The sequence below is a fragment of the Talaromyces stipitatus genome, genomic scaffold (assembly GCF_000003125.1).
Source record: "Talaromyces stipitatus ATCC 10500 scf_1105507295523 genomic scaffold, whole genome shotgun sequence".
Classification (NCBI taxonomy): Eukaryota; Fungi; Ascomycota; class Eurotiomycetes; order Eurotiales; family Trichocomaceae; genus Talaromyces; species Talaromyces stipitatus.
Window position 1 is genome coordinate 4,104,013 of NW_002990113.1, and position 19,799 is coordinate 4,123,811.

A 19,799-nucleotide genomic window follows, 5' to 3' on the forward strand; every position below is an offset into this window, starting at 1 on the left:
CTGGTCTTGGAATGGAATGGTATCATTCATTGAGCTTCAAAAATTTTGTACTACATACATCGTCAACAGCATCCCACCCCAAAAGACTCTAGATCCTCAAGTTGAACTGTCTTTTAACTCCCAAAAATGCAACGCCCAGATCATTTCAAGCACGACGCCATTATGTACACTAACTCCATTTCCTGCTTGGCAACAGTGGCCGATAAAAAAGGTAATGAGCAAGATACGACACCTCGAATCCGTCCGTTAACATGGAAAGCATGTAATGGACAGGCAGTGAAGGTACAAGATTAGAAGCGAAGACAAATGAAGAAATGGAAAAAAGCACTGCGCTCAACTCTCGTACAGGCGTCATCATTTCTGTGCGTCTGTCCATGCAATGCGGCATATGTATCATGTAGACGTCTCGTCTTATACCCAAACTCCACGCTTGAAATGCATAATAGGACCAGTAGTGAAAAACAAAAGTAAGAAATACACCCAGCTGTCGGTGGAATTATATGTATCGAGACCTCGTTTCATGTAATAGACGGATTGAAAGGTGGTAAGGAAGCGCAAGGTTCAACTCGATAAGCAAGGACCGTGGACTGTCAAAGGGGCGAACCGACATGGTTGGCGTCGTTACAAAGCACCCATCACAACACCGCAAAGGAGGGAATAAACACCCCTACAGAGTGCAATGGAGGGCATCAGCCAAGACTGATGTTGCACACGATGCAACTGCCCATCAACATTGCAAAGGAGGGAAAACACCCACCCTGTACACAGCGCAATGGAGGGCCGTCAGCCAAGACAGACATTGTCACCTTGCAAGTATTGCCGCAATCCACAAGTGAATAATGAATGATTGCTACCCTTCGAAAATTCGCTGGTGACAGTCCTTGCTTGTCCTAGACACTCGCAAGCCCGATTTGTGTGACAATTGTTCCAGTGTGACAAATGGCAAAGTTACAATCCACTACCTGGCAGTAGTAGCTGTGTCTCGATTGTTCGCAACTACCCTCTCATACATCGTTTTTATAGAACTGAGAGTGGCTTTGCCAGGAGGAAAACAGGTTTTAGCGACGTGTTCCCTGTAAAAATTAGTCAAGGTCTATAGATATATGAAAGGCAATATCCTTACCAGAGCCTATCTTCCAGCCCTGGGTAATTGTCAATGCGCAGGAGATGGTGGATGTAATTTCCAATTTTCAGGATGAGGCGGCGCATCTCGCTGGCACGTTGGTCCTTGTCAGGATTATTCTTTCTCACGTCACGAAGTTTAGCTAGCAAGTGGGCTTTTGGTTCAAAGAATAAATCTTCCATTGAAGCCGGAGGTGCAGTAGAACTGGGACTGCGGCGTCGAGAACGCTCCCCATGTACTCCATTTTGAACACGTACACGTTTCTGGACCTTACCAGCAGCAGAAAGATTCTTGATTTTTACAGGTTCAGCTCTAGGAGTGTTGGCACGCTCAATGCTGTCGCGAGGACCATTCGTTTGGGACCGCTGACGAGGCTTCTCTGATTCACGACGAGCTTTCCGGGAACTCGAAGGAGCCGGAGACGCGGAGATACTGGACTGTCGCCGTTGGTTATTTTGTAGTTTCTTGTTGCGATTATGGTTATCGACAGCCTTTCTAGCGGTTACACTATGACCGTTCAAGCTCTTGTCTCTTAAGACTGAAATCAGGTAATCGGCACGCCGTACGAGGTGGACGGCTCCAGGTGACTTTGTTCCTTTCTCCTCAGCATTGGCGCGTTCATTTTTCTTGTCGACACGATGTTCCTCGAGGAAGAACTTGTCTTTCAGCCCCAAATCAGGATCGTCACGGATCTCCGGCCATGCTCCGTAGCCATGGCGGACAATACCAATGCAAAGCATCCCATCTTCGCGCGCACCCCAGGAGCAAGTATAGTCAGCCTTCTTTGAGGCTTCAGGAACGCGGAAGCTAGTTTGGTCAGTCAACCCTTTGGTTGCTGTACGCAATATGCGCATTTCCTCTGGACGCTCGACAATGGTGTGAGCGTTGATTCGCTTCACACCCTGATGATCGAAAAGGACTGCCTTCTTCTCTTTTTTGGTGGGAATCTTGCCTGACCTTTCCATCTCCTCTAGCTTTTGTCTGTCCTCTTTTACCAACTCAGATGCTTTGTCGATAATTTCCTGGAGTGCAGCTTTAACCGTCTCCCTATCACGCCCAACAAGGCGCGCCTCGCGTACGACATCTTCCTCACGTTCCTCAATATCTCCATAACGCAAGAATGCTCGGATGAGATGACGAAGTTCCTTCTCTTTGAGTGAGCGCTTGGGATCTTGTGATTCAGATTCAGAGCCGTCTGCAGTTTCCAAGTTGACCTGAGCTCGAGCTCGACGTTTAGCTTTGCGTTCTTCCCGTTCATCAAATGCATCATTGGGTGCACTGCGTTTTCGAGGGCGATTCTGGTCGATCACGTCCCTTAGATACTTCTCGTCCGCTTTACGCTTTTCCTCGGCCTTGATTTCAGCAAGTTGTTCTTTGGGAATAATATCATCCCAGCTCATCTCATCGACCTTGACGTCGACAAACTCAAACGATTTGAGGAAATCCTCGCCACCATCAGCCTCCAACCCTTCAGCTTGTTCTGTCTTGTGTTCTTCAGCGTTGGCGAGAACAGAATCAATATCGAGCTGCTCCAATTTCTTTTGGTTTCCTGTTTGCTCGAACATTTTCTGTCCGCGTCGCTTGAGAATACGTGAGATCTCATCAGTCCCAGTAGGCTCTCCAACAGACCGATTGTGTTTGCCCGGAAGGACATCCTTTTCCGTCAAGCCTCGTTGGATTGTAATAAACTCAAGCATAAGTTTGTTTCGGGCACGTTCTAACACTTCCTCTTCGATAGTGTCTTTAGACACGAGACGATAAACACTCACAGGTTTAGTTTGACCGATTCGGTGTGCGCGAGCCATTGCTTGAAGATCGGCTTGTGGGTTCCAGTCAGAGTCAAAAAGTATGACGGTGTCGGCGGTCATGAGATTGATTCCAAGGCCGCCCGCTCTGGTAGAAAGAAGGAATGCGAAATCAGAGCTATCAGGAGCGTTGAAATGCTCCATAGCAACTCTACGATTCGTAGCACTGATCGTACCATCAAGCCTCTGATATTGATATCCCCGAAATCGCATGTAGTCACCGAGGATATCGAGCATCTTCACCATTTGGCTAAAAATTAGAACCCGATGGCCGTCACGTTTGAGTTTAGCTAACAGCTGATCAAGAAGCATCATTTTGCCACTGCTGGTAATCATGATACGCAGAAGGTCTTCGCGGCGCGTATTGCCTTCCAAAAGTTTTGCTTCGGCATTTGGAAACATAAACGGGTGATTGCTGGCTTTCTTTAGCTCCATCATGATGTTGAGCAGAGATTGCTTTTGGCCGTTGGCGCCTTCGTTCAATGCAGCGTAATTCTTTGTCAGAATATTCTTGTAGTATTCAAGTTGAACATCTGACAATTCAACGCGAATGATCTTTTCAGTCTTGGGTGGAAGATCAGTTTCCACTTTAGACTTCGTACGCCGTAACATAAGAGGCTTCAAAGTATTCTGAAGTTTAGCCAGTTTTTCAGAAGCAGCTTCAGAACTCAAATCCATATCCACCTCAACCTCAACTAAACCGGGGTTAAGGAAGTCCATCAATGCTGATAACTCTGCTAAATTGTTTTGAATGGGAGTTCCGGTAATTAAAAGTCGAGCAGGCGATCTGAAATCGAGAAGGTTTGCGTAAAGATTCGACTCTCGATTCTTCAGACGATGGGCTTCGTCCACAGCCATGAACTGCCATGGGAATTGTCGCAGGAAGTCAAAGTCCATATTGGCATACTCAAATGTTGTAAGCAAAACATTGAACTTCGGCTTCCGGGGGTTCCCGTCCTTCATCAGTTCATAATCCTTGATGATCTGTCGAGCTGCACTGGAACCAGTGTAGACAACATAATTCACATCCGGTGTCCAGTAGTCGAACGTCTCCGACCAGGAAGGGATCGTCGACAGGGGGACAACAACAATGAACGGACCATCTTGGATACGAATGTGACGAAGCCAGTTCATGAATGCAATGGTTTGTACGGTCTTGCCGAGACCCATCTCATCAGCGAGAACCACATTCTGATTGCGAGACCAATTATAAGCCAGAAAATTCAGACCCTTGACCTGGAAGTCCTTCAGCTGGCCGTTTTGTAGGAAACTTGGAGATCCAGTAATGGGTACATGGGGCGATCTTGTCTTAGGTTGCATCTCACGTTTGTCGCAAGTAACAACTTTGTCATTGCGATCGAGAAACTTATCCAGTTCGTCAATGGCGATATCTTTGATTAGTGAATCGCTTTCCCAGGTGCAAGAGTCGTAATTCAGTCTTTTCCACTTCACGAAATATTCGGTTCCCTCTGGACCTTCACGATGACCGATAATACGCTCCACTTTCTTGTAGTCTTCTAATGACTCGATGTCACGCTCACGATCGAGGTTCCACTTTTCTTTCTCTTCCGGTGCCACGTCAGGGTCATTATTCAAGTAGAGATCGGTCTTGACTTTGTTTTTGAAGTAGTTCTCAAGTCTGCGAAAACCACTGTGGTACTTCAAATCATCGCTAGACTCCCAAGTAGCATGATAGTGGGATTGGTCTTGCCACTTGATGTAGTAGAGACAGTCGCGGATGGTGACATCGATATCACTGATGCCCGGGTCAACCCCATCTTTAAGTCGGTGATCGAGGACAGAATCGATGCCAGGACCGCTGTAATACTGTGTCGTAGCCGCACCATTTGGTGTAGGGTCTTCTTCGTCTTCCTCAAACATGTCGTCTGAGTCTTCGTTGTAATTTGCAACCTTGGTAGCATTTCTGCTGGAAAAACGTACCTCGGCTGCGACATTGACCGTGGCTGCTTTCAATTGACGATGCCGTGCTGTACGACTGGAAGTAGCGCCGTACTCGTCTGTATCTGAGTCTGAAGGAGACGACCGGGTTACTGATCGAGAAGACTGTTTCGAGGGCGGCTGTGAATTGATAATCCGTCTTCTCTTGGAACGTGGCGCTTTGGGTTCTTCGTCATCTTCGGAGTCTACTAGTGCTTGACGACGCTCAGTCCTAGAGCGGCCGCTCCTGCGAAGCCCATAAAGTTCCGGATTACTTCTAATATAGTCTGTCTCATTGACAGGCGATTTCCGTTTCATGTCGCGACTAGAGGCTGATGATGATGACGCGGAAGAGCCGTTCCTGGAGTGATTTCCGCGACGGCTCTCAAGATCTGAATCATCATAGCTCGAGTTTTCTGTAGGGGAATATGCGCGATGATTGGCGTCATCAGCGGCCGTATGGTTGTTAGTGCCGACGTGGGATGAATTGGACGTTGCAGTTTCAGGATCAGACATAGCAAGGTCCTCCTGGTCGCTGGCGCGGTCTGAAGAAGATGTGTGGTCATAGCCGTTATAGCCATTTGTCAATGGCTTTGAAGCTTCGGTCCCGGAGGACAACTCGGTAACGGATGGGTACACCATGCTATCTGCTGGAGGACGACAAAGATGTTAGCATTGCGAGTTCCAGCGATCAATAGGAGCGACTAAACGCATATAGGAGTGATCAGGAAAGGTACGCGACCAGGAAGATCATGTATAGAGCAGAGAAATGTGCAGGAGTGCTTGAGTAATGGAAGATTTGATGCACGGATGTGTTTTTTGATAGAAGTCCGATGCAGAGAGCGGAGATGGATGACAAGAGGGCAGGCCATACACGAGGCTGAAAAGCAGACATCAGAAAGACCTGCACAACAGGGAAGAGAGGCAGAGAGGAATGCCTTCTATAAGGACAAAGGCTCCAGAGACAGAGAGAACAATATCATGACAGTGGTGAGTGGGTCGACGGATGAAGTTGAAGTACTCCAACTGAGCCAGGACGCGTCTAGGCAGCTGAACGGGGAAAAAAACCTACCTTGACAGACGTGGTGACCCCGAAGAGGGGGAGATATGGATGAGAATCAATTTGTAAAAATGGATAGAAGTAAAATAAAGAAATGTGGTGTTGAGAAAGATGGTGAGAAAAAGATTTCCTGTCGAGATCTGCGGACGCTGGGAAGGTGAGTTACAGTAGTGGAATGTAGGGAAGTTGGTGTGGGTGAAGGAAGTGGAACAGCGAGTAGAAAGCCAGCACTGGGCAAGCCAGCAGACTGCACGGGCGCCTGCCTTGTGGCCTGAGGCCGCAAGGCTGCGGGATGGCTTGGCGGCCGAGAATGCCTGCTGATTGGCTGTTAGTCGGGTAATTGTTCAGTCAGCAATATTGTCGGTACTCATTCTGGTTAGAGAGACAAAACGAAATTTCTTTATTGTGTGTGTCATAGATTCATTGTCGGAATCGCGTTTGTAGGAACAATTCGGTGACTCGAGCGATTTTGGGTGAGATATAGCGGGGCCAATCATGACTTGCTTATTTAATAGATATCAGATGCCTGAGGGCTCAGGCATCAAAGATCAGGTACTCTCTTAGTTGCGGGAAGGCTCCACCGCGACATCCCACAATTTTGTGCAGGTTTTCTTCGATACCCCTCCATCTTATATCACCACGCCTCTGGTCCAAGGTGATCGCTTCTGTGACGCAGGAGAACTGTGCTTTTGATTCCTGTATCTGGTACGCTCTCCATTCCGGCCGGATCAGACTCGGACTATTATTTGAGTCTGAAGGTTAACTTACAAACCGCAGACCATCGCGACGGTAGCAATACGGCATCATGTCGGACAAACTTACAAGGTAACACCTTTCTCAGTCCAAGAAAAGAAGCTGAATCAGATGCTAACTATGCTTAGAATTGCTATTGTCAATAGTGACAAGGTCCGTTCCCTATGACGATCCATTCTCTGACCATTTTCAAGAGAGCAAATGCTAATGCTGCGCCATTGTGGCCACACGTATAGTGCAAGCCCAAGGTAGATTTTTCTTACTATCCTGATGATGAGATGATATTAACAAAGCATACTAATGGCAATACTTCCTCTAGAAATGCCGTCAAGAGTGCAAGAAGTCTTGCCCTGTGGTACGCACAGGCAAGCTCTGTATCGAAGTGACACCGGAATCCAAAATCGCCTTCATTTCCGAGCGCCTCTGTATCGGTTGCGGTATCTGCCCTAAGAAATGTCCTTTCGGAGCCATTCACATTATCAATTTGCCGACCAACCTTGAGACACAAGTCACCCATCGTTACTCGGCAAATAGCTTCAAGTTGCATCGGTTGCCTATGCCTCGGCCTGGTCAGGTGCTCGGTTTAGGTAGGTTACCTGCGATGGTACCGCAATGAGATTCTCACTGACCCCTGAAAAGTCGGTGCAAACGGTACTGGAAAGAGTACGGCCCTGAAAATCCTGAGTGGTAAACTCAAGCCCAATCTCGGCCGCTATGACGACCCCCCTGACTGGCAGGAGATTCTGAAATACTTCCGTGGATCCGAACTTCAGAGTATGTGGATCATCAACATCATTTGGGCTGAAAACCTCCTTACGTGTCAACAGATTACTTCACGAAAGTCCTCGAAGACAACTTGAAGGCTGTCGTCAAGCCTCAATACGTCGACCAGATTCCCAGAGCGGTCAAGGGCCCTGTGAAAGAGGTCGGTCCTCTAATCGAGGCTCGTTCCCAAATGGACAACATGGAACACATTATGGACGTACTTGGTTCGGATTTTCGATCCTACATGTGATGCTCAGCAGGCGCTAATAGAACGGTTAGAGCTTAAGCAGGTCGAGAACCGCGACATCAACCTCCTCTCTGGTGGAGAGTTACAGCGTTTTGCCTTGGCTTTAGTCTGTGTGCAACAGGCGGATGTGTGAGTATCGTCTTGTGAAGAATGTGCAAAAACAATTATCTGACGTCTCGGCGATTATAGGTACATGTTCGACGAGCCCAGTTCCTACCTCGACATCCGTCAGGTGAGCCTAAATCTCCGCATTCAATCGCTAGCAACAACTGACGTACAATCTAATAGAGACTTGCTGCTGCCCGTACTATTCGAGAATTGCTCCGCCCTGATGACTATGTTATCGTTGTTGAGCACGATTTGTCTGTTTTGGACTACCTTTCCGACTTCGTCTGTGTACTGTACGGTCGGCCAGCTGTCTACGGTGTTGTTACTCTGCCATCGTCTGTTCGTGAAGGTATCAACATCTTCCTTGATGGCCATATCCCCACCGAGAACTTGCGTTTCCGCGAGGAGTCTTTGACCTTCCGCATTGCCGAGGCTGGTGATGATTTCTTGGTTGACAAGGGCCGAGCGTTCCATTATCCTAAGATGGAAAAGACTATGGGCAACTTCCACCTGTCCATCGACTCGGGTAAATTCACTGATTCGGAGATTATTGTTCTGGTAAATTCAAGTGATGCTTCTTGTTTTTGCTACAATGGTTGCTAACCCAGATGGCTAATAGATGGGTGAAAATGGAACTGGTAAAACCACGTTCTGCAAAATGCTTGCTGGAGCTGAGAAGCCAGACGGGACTATTTCAATTCCTCGAATGAATATCAGCATGAAGCCACAGAAGATCACTCCCAAGTTCCAGGGTACAGTTCGACAACTGTTCTTCAAGAGAATCAAGGCTGCTTTCCTCAACCCACAGTTCCAGACTGATGTCTACAAGCCTCTCAGGATTGATGATTTCATTGATCAGGAAGTTCAAAATCTTTCCGGTGGTGAATTGCAACGTGTTGCTATCGTCCTCGCTCTCGGTATTCCAGCCGACATTTATCTGATTGACGAGCCTTCCGCTTATCTTGACGCGGAGCGTAAGTTTCATATTCTTGCCTTTTAATCATCAACCCTCCGTATACTGACTTTATTACAATAGAGAGAATTACTGCTTCGCGTGTCATTAAACGATTCATCATGAACACGAAGAAGACTGCCTTCATCGTCGAGCACGATTTCATCATGGCTACTTATCTCGCTGATCGTGTCATTGTGTTCGATGGGAAGCCATCCATCGATGCTCACGCCAATGAGCCTGAATCGCTTCTCACTGGCTGCAACAGATTCCTTAAGAACTTGGACGTGACTTTCCGTCGTGATCCCAACAGTTTCCGTCCTCGAATCAACAAGTACCAGAGTCAGCTTGATCAGGAGCAGAAGTTGAACGGCAACTACGTATGTATTTCTATTAATATCCCTCTAATCGTTCCCTGTGACTGTAACATCTTGCTAACTGATCGATAGTTCTTCTTGGAAGAAGAGAGTTGAAAAGGGCGTCCCACAGAAGGATCGTCGCGATCGTCGATGGTACGATAGACGCGATGCTTATAAACGGCGTCGATGGTTTCTGTTAAGAAAAAAGGGCGTTCGGGTCGGAGCATTTTTAGGCGTTCGGAGGCAGTCTCTGGCCCATTCTTCATGTGCTGATGAAACTGCTGACAATGATGATGACGAGGAGGATGATGCTTTGTCGACATCTCCACTGTGCACACCATTGATTTCCACTTCAATTCCCCTCCAAACCGCTGGACAACCAATTCTGCGCATTCCTAGCCTAAAGCGGACGTATATGGGACAGAACGAAGCTTAGAACATCAGTGGACTCCAGCATTGCCAATGTGCAAACCGGGTTCGTGGACATGAAGGAGATTATATGTCTCAAGGGCTCCCCTTGTGACCATGGCGAAAATCAAAAGTTCTTACGATAACTTGACAGGATCTTCTTGTAGAACCCGTTTGCGCAACAGTCATTGAATTTCTTGTATACAGGCTACTCCATTGTAGGCTGCCAGTCATGTGCTTTTTATCTTACATACTTAGGTATAACACACTCGTTTCAATCCATTTCAATATTTGATTCCAATGAGCATCGTCTTCTGAATCTGTGAATACGCAAGTAGACTACATAAAAATGTAATTACATACTTTGTAGGGGACTGAAAACGATTTCTTCCAAAAAGTTATATTTACACCTCGATCATATTCCTCTATTCCCAAAAAGTACTTCGTTTAAGTGTATTAAATCATCGCTAGACCAACAACTTCACCGAGCAAGATGAAAAAATAGTATGTCCGGGGTTAGGCTGAGATTTCTCACTTACCCAGCAAACCCAAAACTTTCCAAGTTGCGCATCATAATTCATAAGATTGCCTCTAACCCTCCTCGATTTCACCTTCCTCGCTGCCAGAATGAACCGCTTTCTCCTCTGTATTATGCTCTTCTTCGATAGCGGTACGGGCTGACTCTCTGTCGCGATGGCTGCGGTCCCGAGATCGCTCTTTCTCACGCTCGTCACGTCTGTACCGTTTGGCACTGCGGCTGGCGACGCTTTCTGCATCGCTGTCACGTCTACGACGACGGTCACTACTTACCGTGCTTCGCGTATCTCCTCCATAGTCCAACTCATCGCGACTTCCACGTGGATCGCCACGGGTCCGATAAAGTCGTTCGCGCTCTTCTTCTCGACTGCGGCGCTCGCGATCGTAGTGACTGAGTCCGCGTCGGTCGCGATCACGGTCTCTCTCACGCTCTTTATCACGGATTCGATCACGATCATCTCGTCTTTCGCGTACAGGTGACAGACCGCTTACTTTGCGGTAAGAACGTTCACGATCTGCCTGCGCCTTGCGACGATCTGCTTCGTAAGGATCGAGTTCGGGTGTGCGACTAGATCTCACCCTGCGATCAGAACGATACGAACCATTCCTTGGGTCTCTATCAGAACGTTCATGATGATCACCACGTCGAGAGGCGCGGTCTCGATCTCGGTCACGGTCTCTCTCTGCATCTTCTTCTTTCTCTTTCAAACGGCGCATGAATTTCTCGAATGCGGTAACACGTAGTTCATCTGATTCAAGGGCATTGTACTCCTCGAACTTTTCAACCCTGGGTCGAACTTGTTCCCACGTGTCACCGAGGCGTACGGGTGGCTCTAGATGTTTAATCCGAGAACGCAAGGCATCCACTGCTCGCCGTTGGTGACGATCAGCTGCATGTTTCTCGTCCTCAGAGCGGCGCTGAGCTTTTTCCTGCACACGCTGAAAGATGAGTTGCAGAATGTCAGTGTCAATGTTGGCTGTACGGCGGTCAGTAGCCATGACAGACGCGAATTCTTCATATGTGGTTTTGGGTGTGACCTCATAACGTTTATCCTAGCCTCATATTAGTTTTCGGCGAGCAAATAGGTAGCATACAAAAACTTACATCAAGGACATCGAGGACATCATTTCGTGGTCCTCGTAGTGCCCTCTCCTCCTCCTCAACTATATCCCAAAACAAATCCAAAGGAGTAGAGCCACTTTGGCCTAGCATTGCTACATACCGAGGATCATCCTGAATCAAGGGATGAATGTGCATCCATTTGGCCCCGGCTTTGATATTGCCCTGCGAGCGCAGTTCCTTGAGTAGCTCTAGATATTTCTCTCGGTTGTGGCGTTCCCTCCGAGCCTTTGCAGCCTTGTGCTGTTGGCGAGCATCATTAAAAGTTCTTTCAAGGGATTTAATATGATTCTCGAAAGCGGTCAGAATGTCCGATTTGCTTAGGGTTCTGAACTTATCGTCATTCTGAATTCTTTCGTTAGCTTGCAAGGCATTTTGCACTTCAGACCACCTGGCATATGGCTCTAGCTCCAGGGCTTTCAAGATATTCACGAGTTCATCCATGGCAGCTTTGCGTGTCACGGCTTCTTGCTCCACATGCGCCTTTTTCAGGTCCTGGATATATTCTTCGAAAAGCTGGCGACGCTCGTTTTCATCGTTTGTCGATCTGAAGATAGTCTCACCCTCAATGATTGGTCGGATACTCTTCCATCTACTGTAATGTTTGATTTCTGGGTGACTCTTCAGCATTGTGTAGAAATCGGTTCGTAATTTGGCGAATCTTTCCTTTGCGCGATCACGTTCTTGCATACGGACCTCGGCCGCATATTTATCAAAAGCGGCTCTGCGATCTTTGGGGTCTTTCAAGGCACGATACTGAGGATCTTTGATGGTGGCTCGCATAGCCTGCTCCCAGGTCCAGTCAGGTTGAACATTCGATCGTCGTAGGAGCTTGATAAACACGCTTTCAGCTTCTTCGAAAGAGCTATATTCCGGGTCAGTCTGCTGAGCAGTCACAAGGCTATTTGTTTCCATTCCCATGAAGCCTGCACGGCGATCAAGTCCACTGCGATCGCCATCGTCCCGGTCGCGGTCGCGTTGATGCTGGCCATAAGGAGGGAACGAGGTGGTTCCACCAGCGACAAACGTAGGTGCACCGACACTAGATATTTCAGATCAAACAATTAGAATATGTATACTGCTTATGACAAGATCATAGAACTTACATTGGTTGCTGTGTTGGAGGAGATCTGGCCTGCGCGGTCGCGTTTCTGTAAACTTCTGGCATTTCCCAAGTGCTTTGCTTGGTTTGAGTGTTGTACCAATATTTCCTTCCACCTTCTGCAGTATATTCCTTCCATGGCTGATTTGATAGAGCGCGCTATAATTATAATGTATTTAGCATCAAGCAGGTATATAATGATAGGAAAAACTTACTTCAACAGGAGTCATCAGCTCAACCGGCTTTGCCCACTGTGTTGCTTTTGTCTGGACATTGTAATAATACACACGACCATCTGCATTTCGGGCCTCTTGCCAGAGGCTAGAGCCCCCAGGCATACCGCTGGTTGGAGTCATCGTGATGCGCTGTTAATAGATAACTGAGCTGGCAGTCGCGAGTTGTCAAGGTGAACTTCTCACAAAAAGGTCCAGATGCACTAGCCACATTGGTCAAGCTAAGCTTTGACCCACATATTTATGTTTGCATGGTTTGCACATTTGCTGGACGCTGAACACTAAATACTGAGTCCAAGAGGAGCAACACACTCCCAGTATTGATGCTATCAATGATAGTGCAATCAGTCGAAGCAATTATACCACCTGTCTATTGATCATGAGACTTGAAACATAGCTATGGCAGGTCCCAGTGTCCATGGGGATTTTCTACGACATGCCGTCCTCGAGACCGTGGTTCCCCATAATCCAAATGTCGACATTGAGGCAGCTTTAACGTCTGCGCTCGAAGGCGGCGCTGGAGATCTGGATTCTGTTCTAGCCGCGATCCCAAAGCGCTCGTTACTGTTTTTCGGTATGCGCAAAGTAGTGCGACATTGACTGGGAGACTAGACTAACCACCTTACCATTTCCTTAGATGAGGCCATTACGGTGCGCGTCGTACTGAGGTTATCGAACTGCTCCGAGAATGCATTGAAAGCCCATCTTCCCAGGTTAGAGCTTGGTGTGAATGCGCTTGTATACAGTCCGTCGGGGCCCGGTCCAGAAGATCCAGCTCCGGCAAAGGATGTGGTATTTGTGGGAAATGTGAATAACAAGGAAGACCCATTAGTTGTTGTCAATGTGTTCGAAGGAGACGAAGGGAGTGGAAACCACGTTTACGTTATATGGAAAGTCGATGCGTTCCTTCGTCAGTGATTATGCTTCTATACACAGACAGAAGCACATTCTAACTCCTGCAGATCGTCCCCGAATACGCATACAACATCCATGCATTGCATTCTCAGCCGCGGCGTCGTTGAATGCAGCGGATACCTCCGATCAGTCGTTTCATACCGACGAATATCTTCCACGTACTGTTCCAGCCTCAGCAAATGTCTTACAGGCACTCTCCTCGGATCCCGCCCTCAAATCGACCACCCCCTACCTTCCTGCATCCCGACTACTACGAGTTATTCCTGCTGCACAGAAGGAAGCGCCTATTTACAACTTATGGCAACAAAGTCAACATCCTATACGCATTGTACCAGCGGCAAGCGCACGGATACGTTGCTCTAAACTGAACACGTTCTCCAGTCGACCGATCACGATTGCCAGTCTCGATCTGGAGGTGACACCATTTTTAAGCTGCGACGTTGTCTTTGACAAGGCAGAGATTATTCTGTCAGACGGTCAGGTTGAGAATATATCCGGAGCGCCAGAGCTCCAGCCTCCTATCTCGCTACGGCCCAGAGATGACGTTACTCTAATCTATAAACTTGTTCCTGAATACGGCCCGGAAGCATATTTTTCCACAACAGCCCTTGTCAGTACACTTGATATCTCACTCGAAGGGGTCATCAAGCTCACAGAAGATTGTCAACCGCGAATTTTTATGCAATGGCGGACGAATGTAGATTTTTCTATTCCGTTGAATCCTACATTTGGTGGGCCCAGTCAGGTCATGCAGCGTAACAACCGTCCTGCAAGCTTGTCCATGGGTTCCGGACAAAGTGGGACCTCATCTACAGGCGCAGTGAATCGCAGTTCCTATAGAGAACGTGCTCATTCATTTACTCAAGGTGGAGTTACCATCTCGTTTTCCGGCCCCGTTACTGTGGAGATTGGGAAGCCGTTTCAGTGGGACGTCTTTATAGTCAACCGCTCCCGTGCTCCTCGGAAGTTTAGTATGATGGCAATTCCTCGAAGAAAACGGGTAGATTTCCGCCGACATGTAGCCCGACCATCCTCATCCTCCGTGTCCAGCAAAAAAGACAAGAAGGATGATGAGCTAGCGGAGGCTGTTACAGATGAGAATATTGTCCATGCCATGCAAAAGAATGCAGCGGGACAAGATGCAGAATTGGTTAGTTTGAGCACTGATTTGCGGCTAGGGTGAGTATCCCGTCTTACATAACCATAAATGCACCAGTACATACTTACATGCTATTATCGATAGGCCGCTTCTTCCTGGAACATGTCATTCTACCGAAATTATTCTCCTCCCCCTAGCGACGGGCGCACTGCATTTGGAGGCAGTTAGGCTGGTGGACATGAACTCAAACGAGACGATAGACATTAGGGACCTTCCCGACATTGTGGCTCTGAAATAGCACCTATGATGGCATATAGGATCCTATTCATGTATATATGTATATTGGTATACTATGTAGAGTGATTGTAAGATAACTTAGCTACCCTTGGGTAATTTAAGTTACAATAATAATGATTATATAAGCGCTTGCCAAGCCATTAGTAGGCGCTTCTCTCGTGATTGGTCAGTTAAGCGGCCCTCCGCCCTTTTGGCCCTTCAGTCTCTGGAACTCTGCAACCTGTGATTCCATCCTTCATCATCTCCTTTTCATCCGAGTCATCCTCCGTGTTCTTTTATATATCTCGAATGCGATATATACTGTCTTCAAAACAAGTGGATTATCGACACTATTCGATCCTCTGCCGTACTGAATCACGCAGAGTACTGCAGCACTGTACGGCCCCGCCCGGTCTGGCGTTAAGCTGTTGCTGCCTTGGAGCCTTATCTTCGCGCGGGTAACTAAAGTGTTAATTTGCGTCATCGTGAGGTCTCCCGGCCCATTTATTCTTCCATAGACTTCGATCAGGGAGGGACGCTCTCTCTCTTTCCGTCATGTCTTTCAATATGCTCGACCGGATCGATACCACTCGCCGGAGGGTCTTGAATGGGTTGAACCGTAGATACATTTATGGACGTTTGGTATGTCTATGACCACACACTACTTTTCATCTTAGTTCAACACAGTTACTAACGACGCTCCTTTTCAAAATGAAACAGCCTCTACTACACACGATCCTGTTCTTGATAGAAATGGCGGTTACCATGAGGCTGGCAGCCAAATTCAACTCCTACTATGCAGACAAGCCAGGTAAGTCCGAGCTTCTGCTCCATATCATACAAGCAGACTTACTTATTATCCCTAGTTTTAACAACAATGGTGACGAACGCCGTAAGTTCTTAGTGATCGAATTTTGGCGACATAGACGTACAATACTAACGTCCATGGTTAGGTTCTAGGTGGAATTGCGGATACAGTGGCGCAGACTATCACAGCTTTTCGGATGCGATCGATGAACCGGTCGACGGACCCGGACAGTGGAGTTATATCAATCGAGATTCAAGATTTTGATAAGGAGAAGCCTCCTCAATGGGGGGAGTTGGGATATGCGAAGAATCGTCCTGCGCCATTTGATTTTGAGCGATTGACTCGATTTATGGCGTACGGTTTTTTTATGGCTCCCATTCAATTCCAATGGTTCAAGTTCCTATCACGTGCCTTCCCTATCACGAAGACGTCAGCAACGGGCCCGGCATTTAAGAGAGTGGCTGTTGATCAGCTAATGTTCGCGCCTTTCGGTACGCTCTTCGCCAGTGCCCGAATCGTTTCTGGTTTTCATGCTGACGCTGTCATCAGGTCTGTTCTGCTTTTTCACTTTCATGACAATAGCTGAAGGAGGTGGTCGACGGCAACTTATGAACAAGTTTCGCGATGTTTATCTGCCGACATTGAAGGCAAACTTTATTCTATGGCCTGCTGTCCAGGTACTCAACTTTCGCGTTGTTCCCATCCAGTTTCAGATTGTAAGTACATTCTCTTTTCCAACCCAGGGGGTCTTTTCTGACAGTGATTAGCCGTTTGTCTCCACTGTTGGAATTGCATGGACAGCATACCTTTCGCTCACCAACTCAGCGGAAGAAGAGTAATCACTTCCCCCTTGCTCCAGGATTCGCGGTTTGTCTACCTGGCTTGACATGAGACGTCTTTTTTTTTTTTTTCTTTTTTTCCCTTCAGACTTAGCATTTTGATTCATTCTAGGCCGGTGGCCTGATATACAATTCGGCGGGATAAACAAGGCGTTATGGTCTTTTAATCGTGACATGTTTGTTGATTTACACTGTCATAAGAGCAATGCTTGGACACAGTGGGACGGATTGCTAGTTAAAAATTGTTGCTTTCTCAGACACTTCGTGTATTATTAACTGGCGTCGTCGAACTATTATCAATTCATTGTCGTTCCTATTGCCTCGGGTTATATGATCAGTTCCGATACCCTCTTCCAAGGTTGCATACGAGTGCTCAAAGCATCTGACGCTCCCTCGCCTCGGACATTTCGAGTCATGTACATTAAAAGAGGCATGAGATCCAATCCTGTCCGCCACCTTGTTTGAAGTAACCCTAGCGCTATACAGCCTTGTAATATGGCCGAGTCGTATGATAATTGACTGTTGACATCAGTCCCGCATCAGCCCGATCTGTCTACCGTCTCACCGAAGCCCCACCAAGGATTTCTTATTTCAAGTACCCCGCCAGCATCAATTCTATGTCCTTCTCAAAATCTTTGTTTATGAATCATAAAAAGCATCAATCAATTTCAAAAAGTGTATTCATATCCATCTTCTACCGTTTTTGCTTCTTTCCAGTCACAACATTGAGCTGCTAAAGGAAAGCTTCATCTACTTCCCGTCAACACAGCTTCGACGACGTCATCGGATCAGTCTAGCAATATGTCTCTCTCAAACAAGCTTGCTATCACCGACGTCGACGTCAAGGACAAGCGTGTCCTCATCCGTGTAAGTTAATGCCTTCACGAATTAGAATCGGTCACCTTTTTTGTTTTGTCGATAGCCAAGGTCAATGCTCATAGATCCTGCTTATAGGTGGATTTCAACGTACCCCTCGATGCCGACAAGAAAGTCACCAATAACCAACGAATTGTCGGTGCCTTGCCCACCATAAAATATGCCATTGACAACGGCGCAAAGGCGGTCATCTTGATGTCCCACCTTGGTCGCCCTGATGGCAAGGCCAACCCTAAGTACAGCCTGCAGCCCGTTGTCCCCGAGCTTGAGAAGCTTCTCGGTCGCAGTGTCATCTTCACAAAGGACTGTGTCGGCCCCGAAGTTGAGGAGACGGTCAACAAGGCTTCTAGTGGTCAGGTCATTCTTTTGGAGAACTTGCGATTCCACGCCGAGGAAGAAGGCAGCTACAAGGATGAACAGGGAAACAAGGTCAAGGCCGATAAGGCCAAGGTTGCGGAATTCCGAAAAGGATTGACTGCCCTTGGAGATGTTTACATCAGTACGAACACCAAAAATTCAGCATTTATGTGTCAGGAATACTAACAGCAACTAGATGATGCTTTCGGAACTGCCCACCGTGCCCACAGCTCTATGGTCGGAGTTGAGCTCCCTCAAAAGGCTGCCGGCTTCCTCGTCAAGAAGGAACTCGACTACTTTGCTCAAGCTTTGGAGAACCCCAAGCGTCCTTTCCTTGCTATCTTGGGAGGTTCCAAGGTCTCTGACAAGATCCAACTCATTGACAACCTTCTCCCTAAGGTCGACAGCTTGATCATCACCGGTGGCATGGCCTTCACCTTCAAGAAGACTCTTGAGAATGTCAAGATCGGTAACTCTTTGTTCGATGAACCCGGCAGCAAGACTGTCGGCGATATCATAGAGAAGGCAAAGAAGAATAACGTCAATGTTATCCTCCCTGTTGACTACGTTACTGCCAGCAAATTCGGTGCCGATGCTGAGGTCGGTAGCGCCACCGACGCCGAAGGTATCCCAGACGGCTGGCTTGGTCTTGATGTCGGTCCCAAGAGTGTGGAATCCTACAAGAAGGCTATCAGTGAAGCCAAGACTATCCTTTGGAATGGTCCCCCAGGTGTCTTTGAGTTGGAACCCTTCGCCAGCGGAACCAAGGCCACTCTCGATGCTGCCGTTCAGGCTGCTCAGTCTGGCAGTATCGTCATTATTGGCGGCGGTGACACTGCTACCGTCGCTGCCAAGTACAAGGTTGAAGACAAATTGAGCCACGTCTCTACCGGCGGTGGTGCCTCTTTGGAATTGTTGGAGGGTAAGGATTTGCCAGGTGTTGCAGCTCTGTCAAGTAAGTAAAAAAATCTTCAATAAGGACCTAGATAGAAAGCCCGGGATGATCGGCGAATACTTTTGCTGTTAAATATATAATACGACTCTTTTAATCTCACTACCTCTGTTTCTACACCTATCTTCATCCAAGGAAACAGTATTCAAGCTATCTTTAGAGATCAAGTTCTGATATCTCGTACTCGAAACTGCAGAGAAAAATGCACCAAATCTTTGATACACTGAACTTTTTTCGTATATGACCTCAGGCGGATTTTGGTGTTCGTCATGATATTTGATGATAGTCATTAGTAGTAGTTGGTTGTACCTGACATTTCACATATTCCATAAGGAAGTACATCGATCGATCTTTTGTTTGGGTCTCGATTCGCTCGTCTCAGAATGATGTAGAGCTTTGCTGTCTATATAAATCCTCTCCTCCCAAATTATCAGTCGTTCGCACCGTCTCGTCTATTTAGCGCCCTCCACCTTTTTCATCTCCTCCCTATTGTGGCATAATGTTAGTAAACCAAAAGAGAAGAAAATGGGTTCAAGAAGTAAAAGTGGCAGTAATCGCATACTTGAGCTGTTTGGAGAAATCTTCACTCTCATCGTCGTCATCCCAGCTCTCTTCCCAAAGATGTGTGTTGGTACCATTTGCATTCGAACCTTGACCCTGCTCGGTTTCTTCTTGTGGCCAGTCTATATTCAAAGAAAGTCAGATATTTATCTTTTCATTGTGTTTCAGCGCGAAGCAGGGTTGATTTCAAAGCGCCGGTGTGTCTAGCACTCAACACCGCCTGAGAGCCACACAAAGCAGGCGCGCAACTTACCTTCTACAGGGAAATCTTCAAATTCATCATCCTCCTCTAACACTTGCGGGTTCTTCTTCTGAATAGGTTGTGAGGTTTCGGCTTGCGCCTTGCTGGTGTCTGACATTGCGGGGATAATGGATATGAGGTGAGGATGGCGTGTGTGGAAGAGTGGCGAAAGTAGAGCACACTTAGATCTTCGCGGTACTCCTGTGCCAGATGAATATTGATTCGATAGTCACCGAAAAATCTTTATGCGTGAAATGGAGTCAAGAAAGGTTGGTTGAAGGTTGAGTTGATGCTTGTATCAAAGGCGATGCGGCCGAATGAGACGACGAAAGCGGTCAGTCTTGGCCAATGCGTGCCAGGAACGT

General features: G+C 47.3%; 7 protein-coding genes across 7 annotated transcripts; 4 read left to right on the forward strand and 3 right to left on the reverse strand.

Moving 5' to 3' along the window:
• Positions 1–2: 2 nt before the first annotated feature.
• On the reverse strand, positions 3–5,508 carry TSTA_074530 (chromodomain helicase (Chd1), putative; the record flags this gene model as incomplete). The annotated part of the gene is made up of 2 exons (XM_002341421.1): positions 3–1,073; positions 1,124–5,508. The coding sequence occupies 2 exons, from the start codon at positions 5,506–5,508 to the stop codon at positions 959–961; spliced, it is 4,500 nt and encodes a 1,499-aa protein (XP_002341462.1). The 3' UTR covers positions 3–958.
• Positions 5,509–6,799: 1,291 nt separating this feature from the next.
• Positions 6,800–9,842, forward strand: TSTA_074540 (RNase L inhibitor of the ABC superfamily, putative; the record flags this gene model as incomplete). Its single annotated transcript, XM_002341422.1, has 10 exons — positions 6,800–6,832; positions 6,999–7,266; positions 7,319–7,453; positions 7,507–7,668; positions 7,724–7,820; positions 7,881–7,923; positions 7,980–8,357; positions 8,419–8,773; positions 8,836–9,131; positions 9,201–9,842. The coding sequence occupies 10 exons, from the start codon at positions 6,800–6,802 to the stop codon at positions 9,222–9,224; spliced, it is 1,791 nt and encodes a 596-aa protein (XP_002341463.1). The 3' UTR covers positions 9,225–9,842.
• A 267-nt stretch (positions 9,843–10,109) lies between these two features.
• On the reverse strand, positions 10,110–12,633 carry TSTA_074550 (formin binding protein (FNB3), putative; the record flags this gene model as incomplete). The annotated part of the gene is made up of 4 exons (XM_002341423.1): positions 10,110–11,108; positions 11,161–12,217; positions 12,282–12,436; positions 12,493–12,633. The coding sequence occupies 4 exons, from the start codon at positions 12,631–12,633 to the stop codon at positions 10,110–10,112; spliced, it is 2,352 nt and encodes a 783-aa protein (XP_002341464.1).
• A 167-nt stretch (positions 12,634–12,800) lies between these two features.
• On the forward strand, positions 12,801–14,822 carry TSTA_074560 (uncharacterized protein; the record flags this gene model as incomplete). Its single annotated transcript, XM_002341424.1, has 4 exons — positions 12,801–13,084; positions 13,148–13,420; positions 13,473–14,604; positions 14,669–14,822. The coding sequence occupies exons 1-4, from the start codon at positions 12,910–12,912 to the stop codon at positions 14,820–14,822; spliced, it is 1,734 nt and encodes a 577-aa protein (XP_002341465.1). The 5' UTR covers positions 12,801–12,909.
• A 533-nt stretch (positions 14,823–15,355) lies between these two features.
• On the forward strand, positions 15,356–16,447 carry TSTA_074570 (integral membrane protein, Mpv17/PMP22 family, putative; the record flags this gene model as incomplete). The annotated part of the gene is made up of 6 exons (XM_002341425.1): positions 15,356–15,442; positions 15,521–15,611; positions 15,667–15,692; positions 15,754–16,099; positions 16,158–16,324; positions 16,376–16,447. The coding sequence occupies 6 exons, from the start codon at positions 15,356–15,358 to the stop codon at positions 16,445–16,447; spliced, it is 789 nt and encodes a 262-aa protein (XP_002341466.1).
• Positions 16,448–17,088: 641 nt separating this feature from the next.
• Positions 17,089–19,120, forward strand: TSTA_074580 (phosphoglycerate kinase PgkA, putative). Its single transcript, XM_002341426.1, has 3 exons — positions 17,089–17,314; positions 17,402–17,822; positions 17,877–19,120. The coding sequence occupies exons 1-3, from the start codon at positions 17,249–17,251 to the stop codon at positions 18,641–18,643; spliced, it is 1,254 nt and encodes a 417-aa protein (XP_002341467.1). The 5' UTR covers positions 17,089–17,248; the 3' UTR covers positions 18,644–19,120.
• On the reverse strand, positions 17,877–19,696 carry TSTA_074590 (26 proteasome complex subunit Sem1, putative). The gene is made up of 3 exons (XM_002341427.1): positions 19,447–19,696; positions 19,195–19,315; positions 17,877–19,118 (listed from the first exon to the last, which is right to left on the reverse strand). Exons 1-3 carry the CDS (start codon positions 19,550–19,552, stop codon positions 19,085–19,087), a joined length of 261 nt encoding a protein of 86 aa, XP_002341468.1. The 5' UTR covers positions 19,553–19,696; the 3' UTR covers positions 17,877–19,084.
• Between the last annotated feature and the right edge of the window lie 103 nt (positions 19,697–19,799).

Bases quoted from the DNA above. Each gene is read 5' to 3' on its own strand.
- TSTA_074580 (XM_002341426.1), top strand. From the start codon at position 17,249: ATGTCTCTCTCAAACAAGCTTGCTATCACCGACGTCGACGTCAAGGAC. The intron at 17,315-17,401 runs GTAAGTTAATGC...TCCTGCTTATAG, and splicing joins ACAAGCGTGTCCTCATCCGT to GTGGATTTCAACGTACCCCT. The intron at 17,823-17,876 runs GTACGAACACCA...AACAGCAACTAG, and splicing joins CCTTGGAGATGTTTACATCA to ATGATGCTTTCGGAACTGCC.
- TSTA_074590 (XM_002341427.1), bottom strand. From the start codon at position 19,552: ATGTCAGACACCAGCAAGGCGCAAGCCGAAACCTCACAACCTATTCAG. The intron at 19,316-19,446 runs GTAAGTTGCGCG...CTTTGAATATAG, and splicing joins TGAAGATTTCCCTGTAGAAG to ACTGGCCACAAGAAGAAACC. The intron at 19,119-19,194 runs GTATGCGATTAC...ATGCCACAATAG, and splicing joins GATTTCTCCAAACAGCTCAA to GGAGGAGATGAAAAAGGTGG.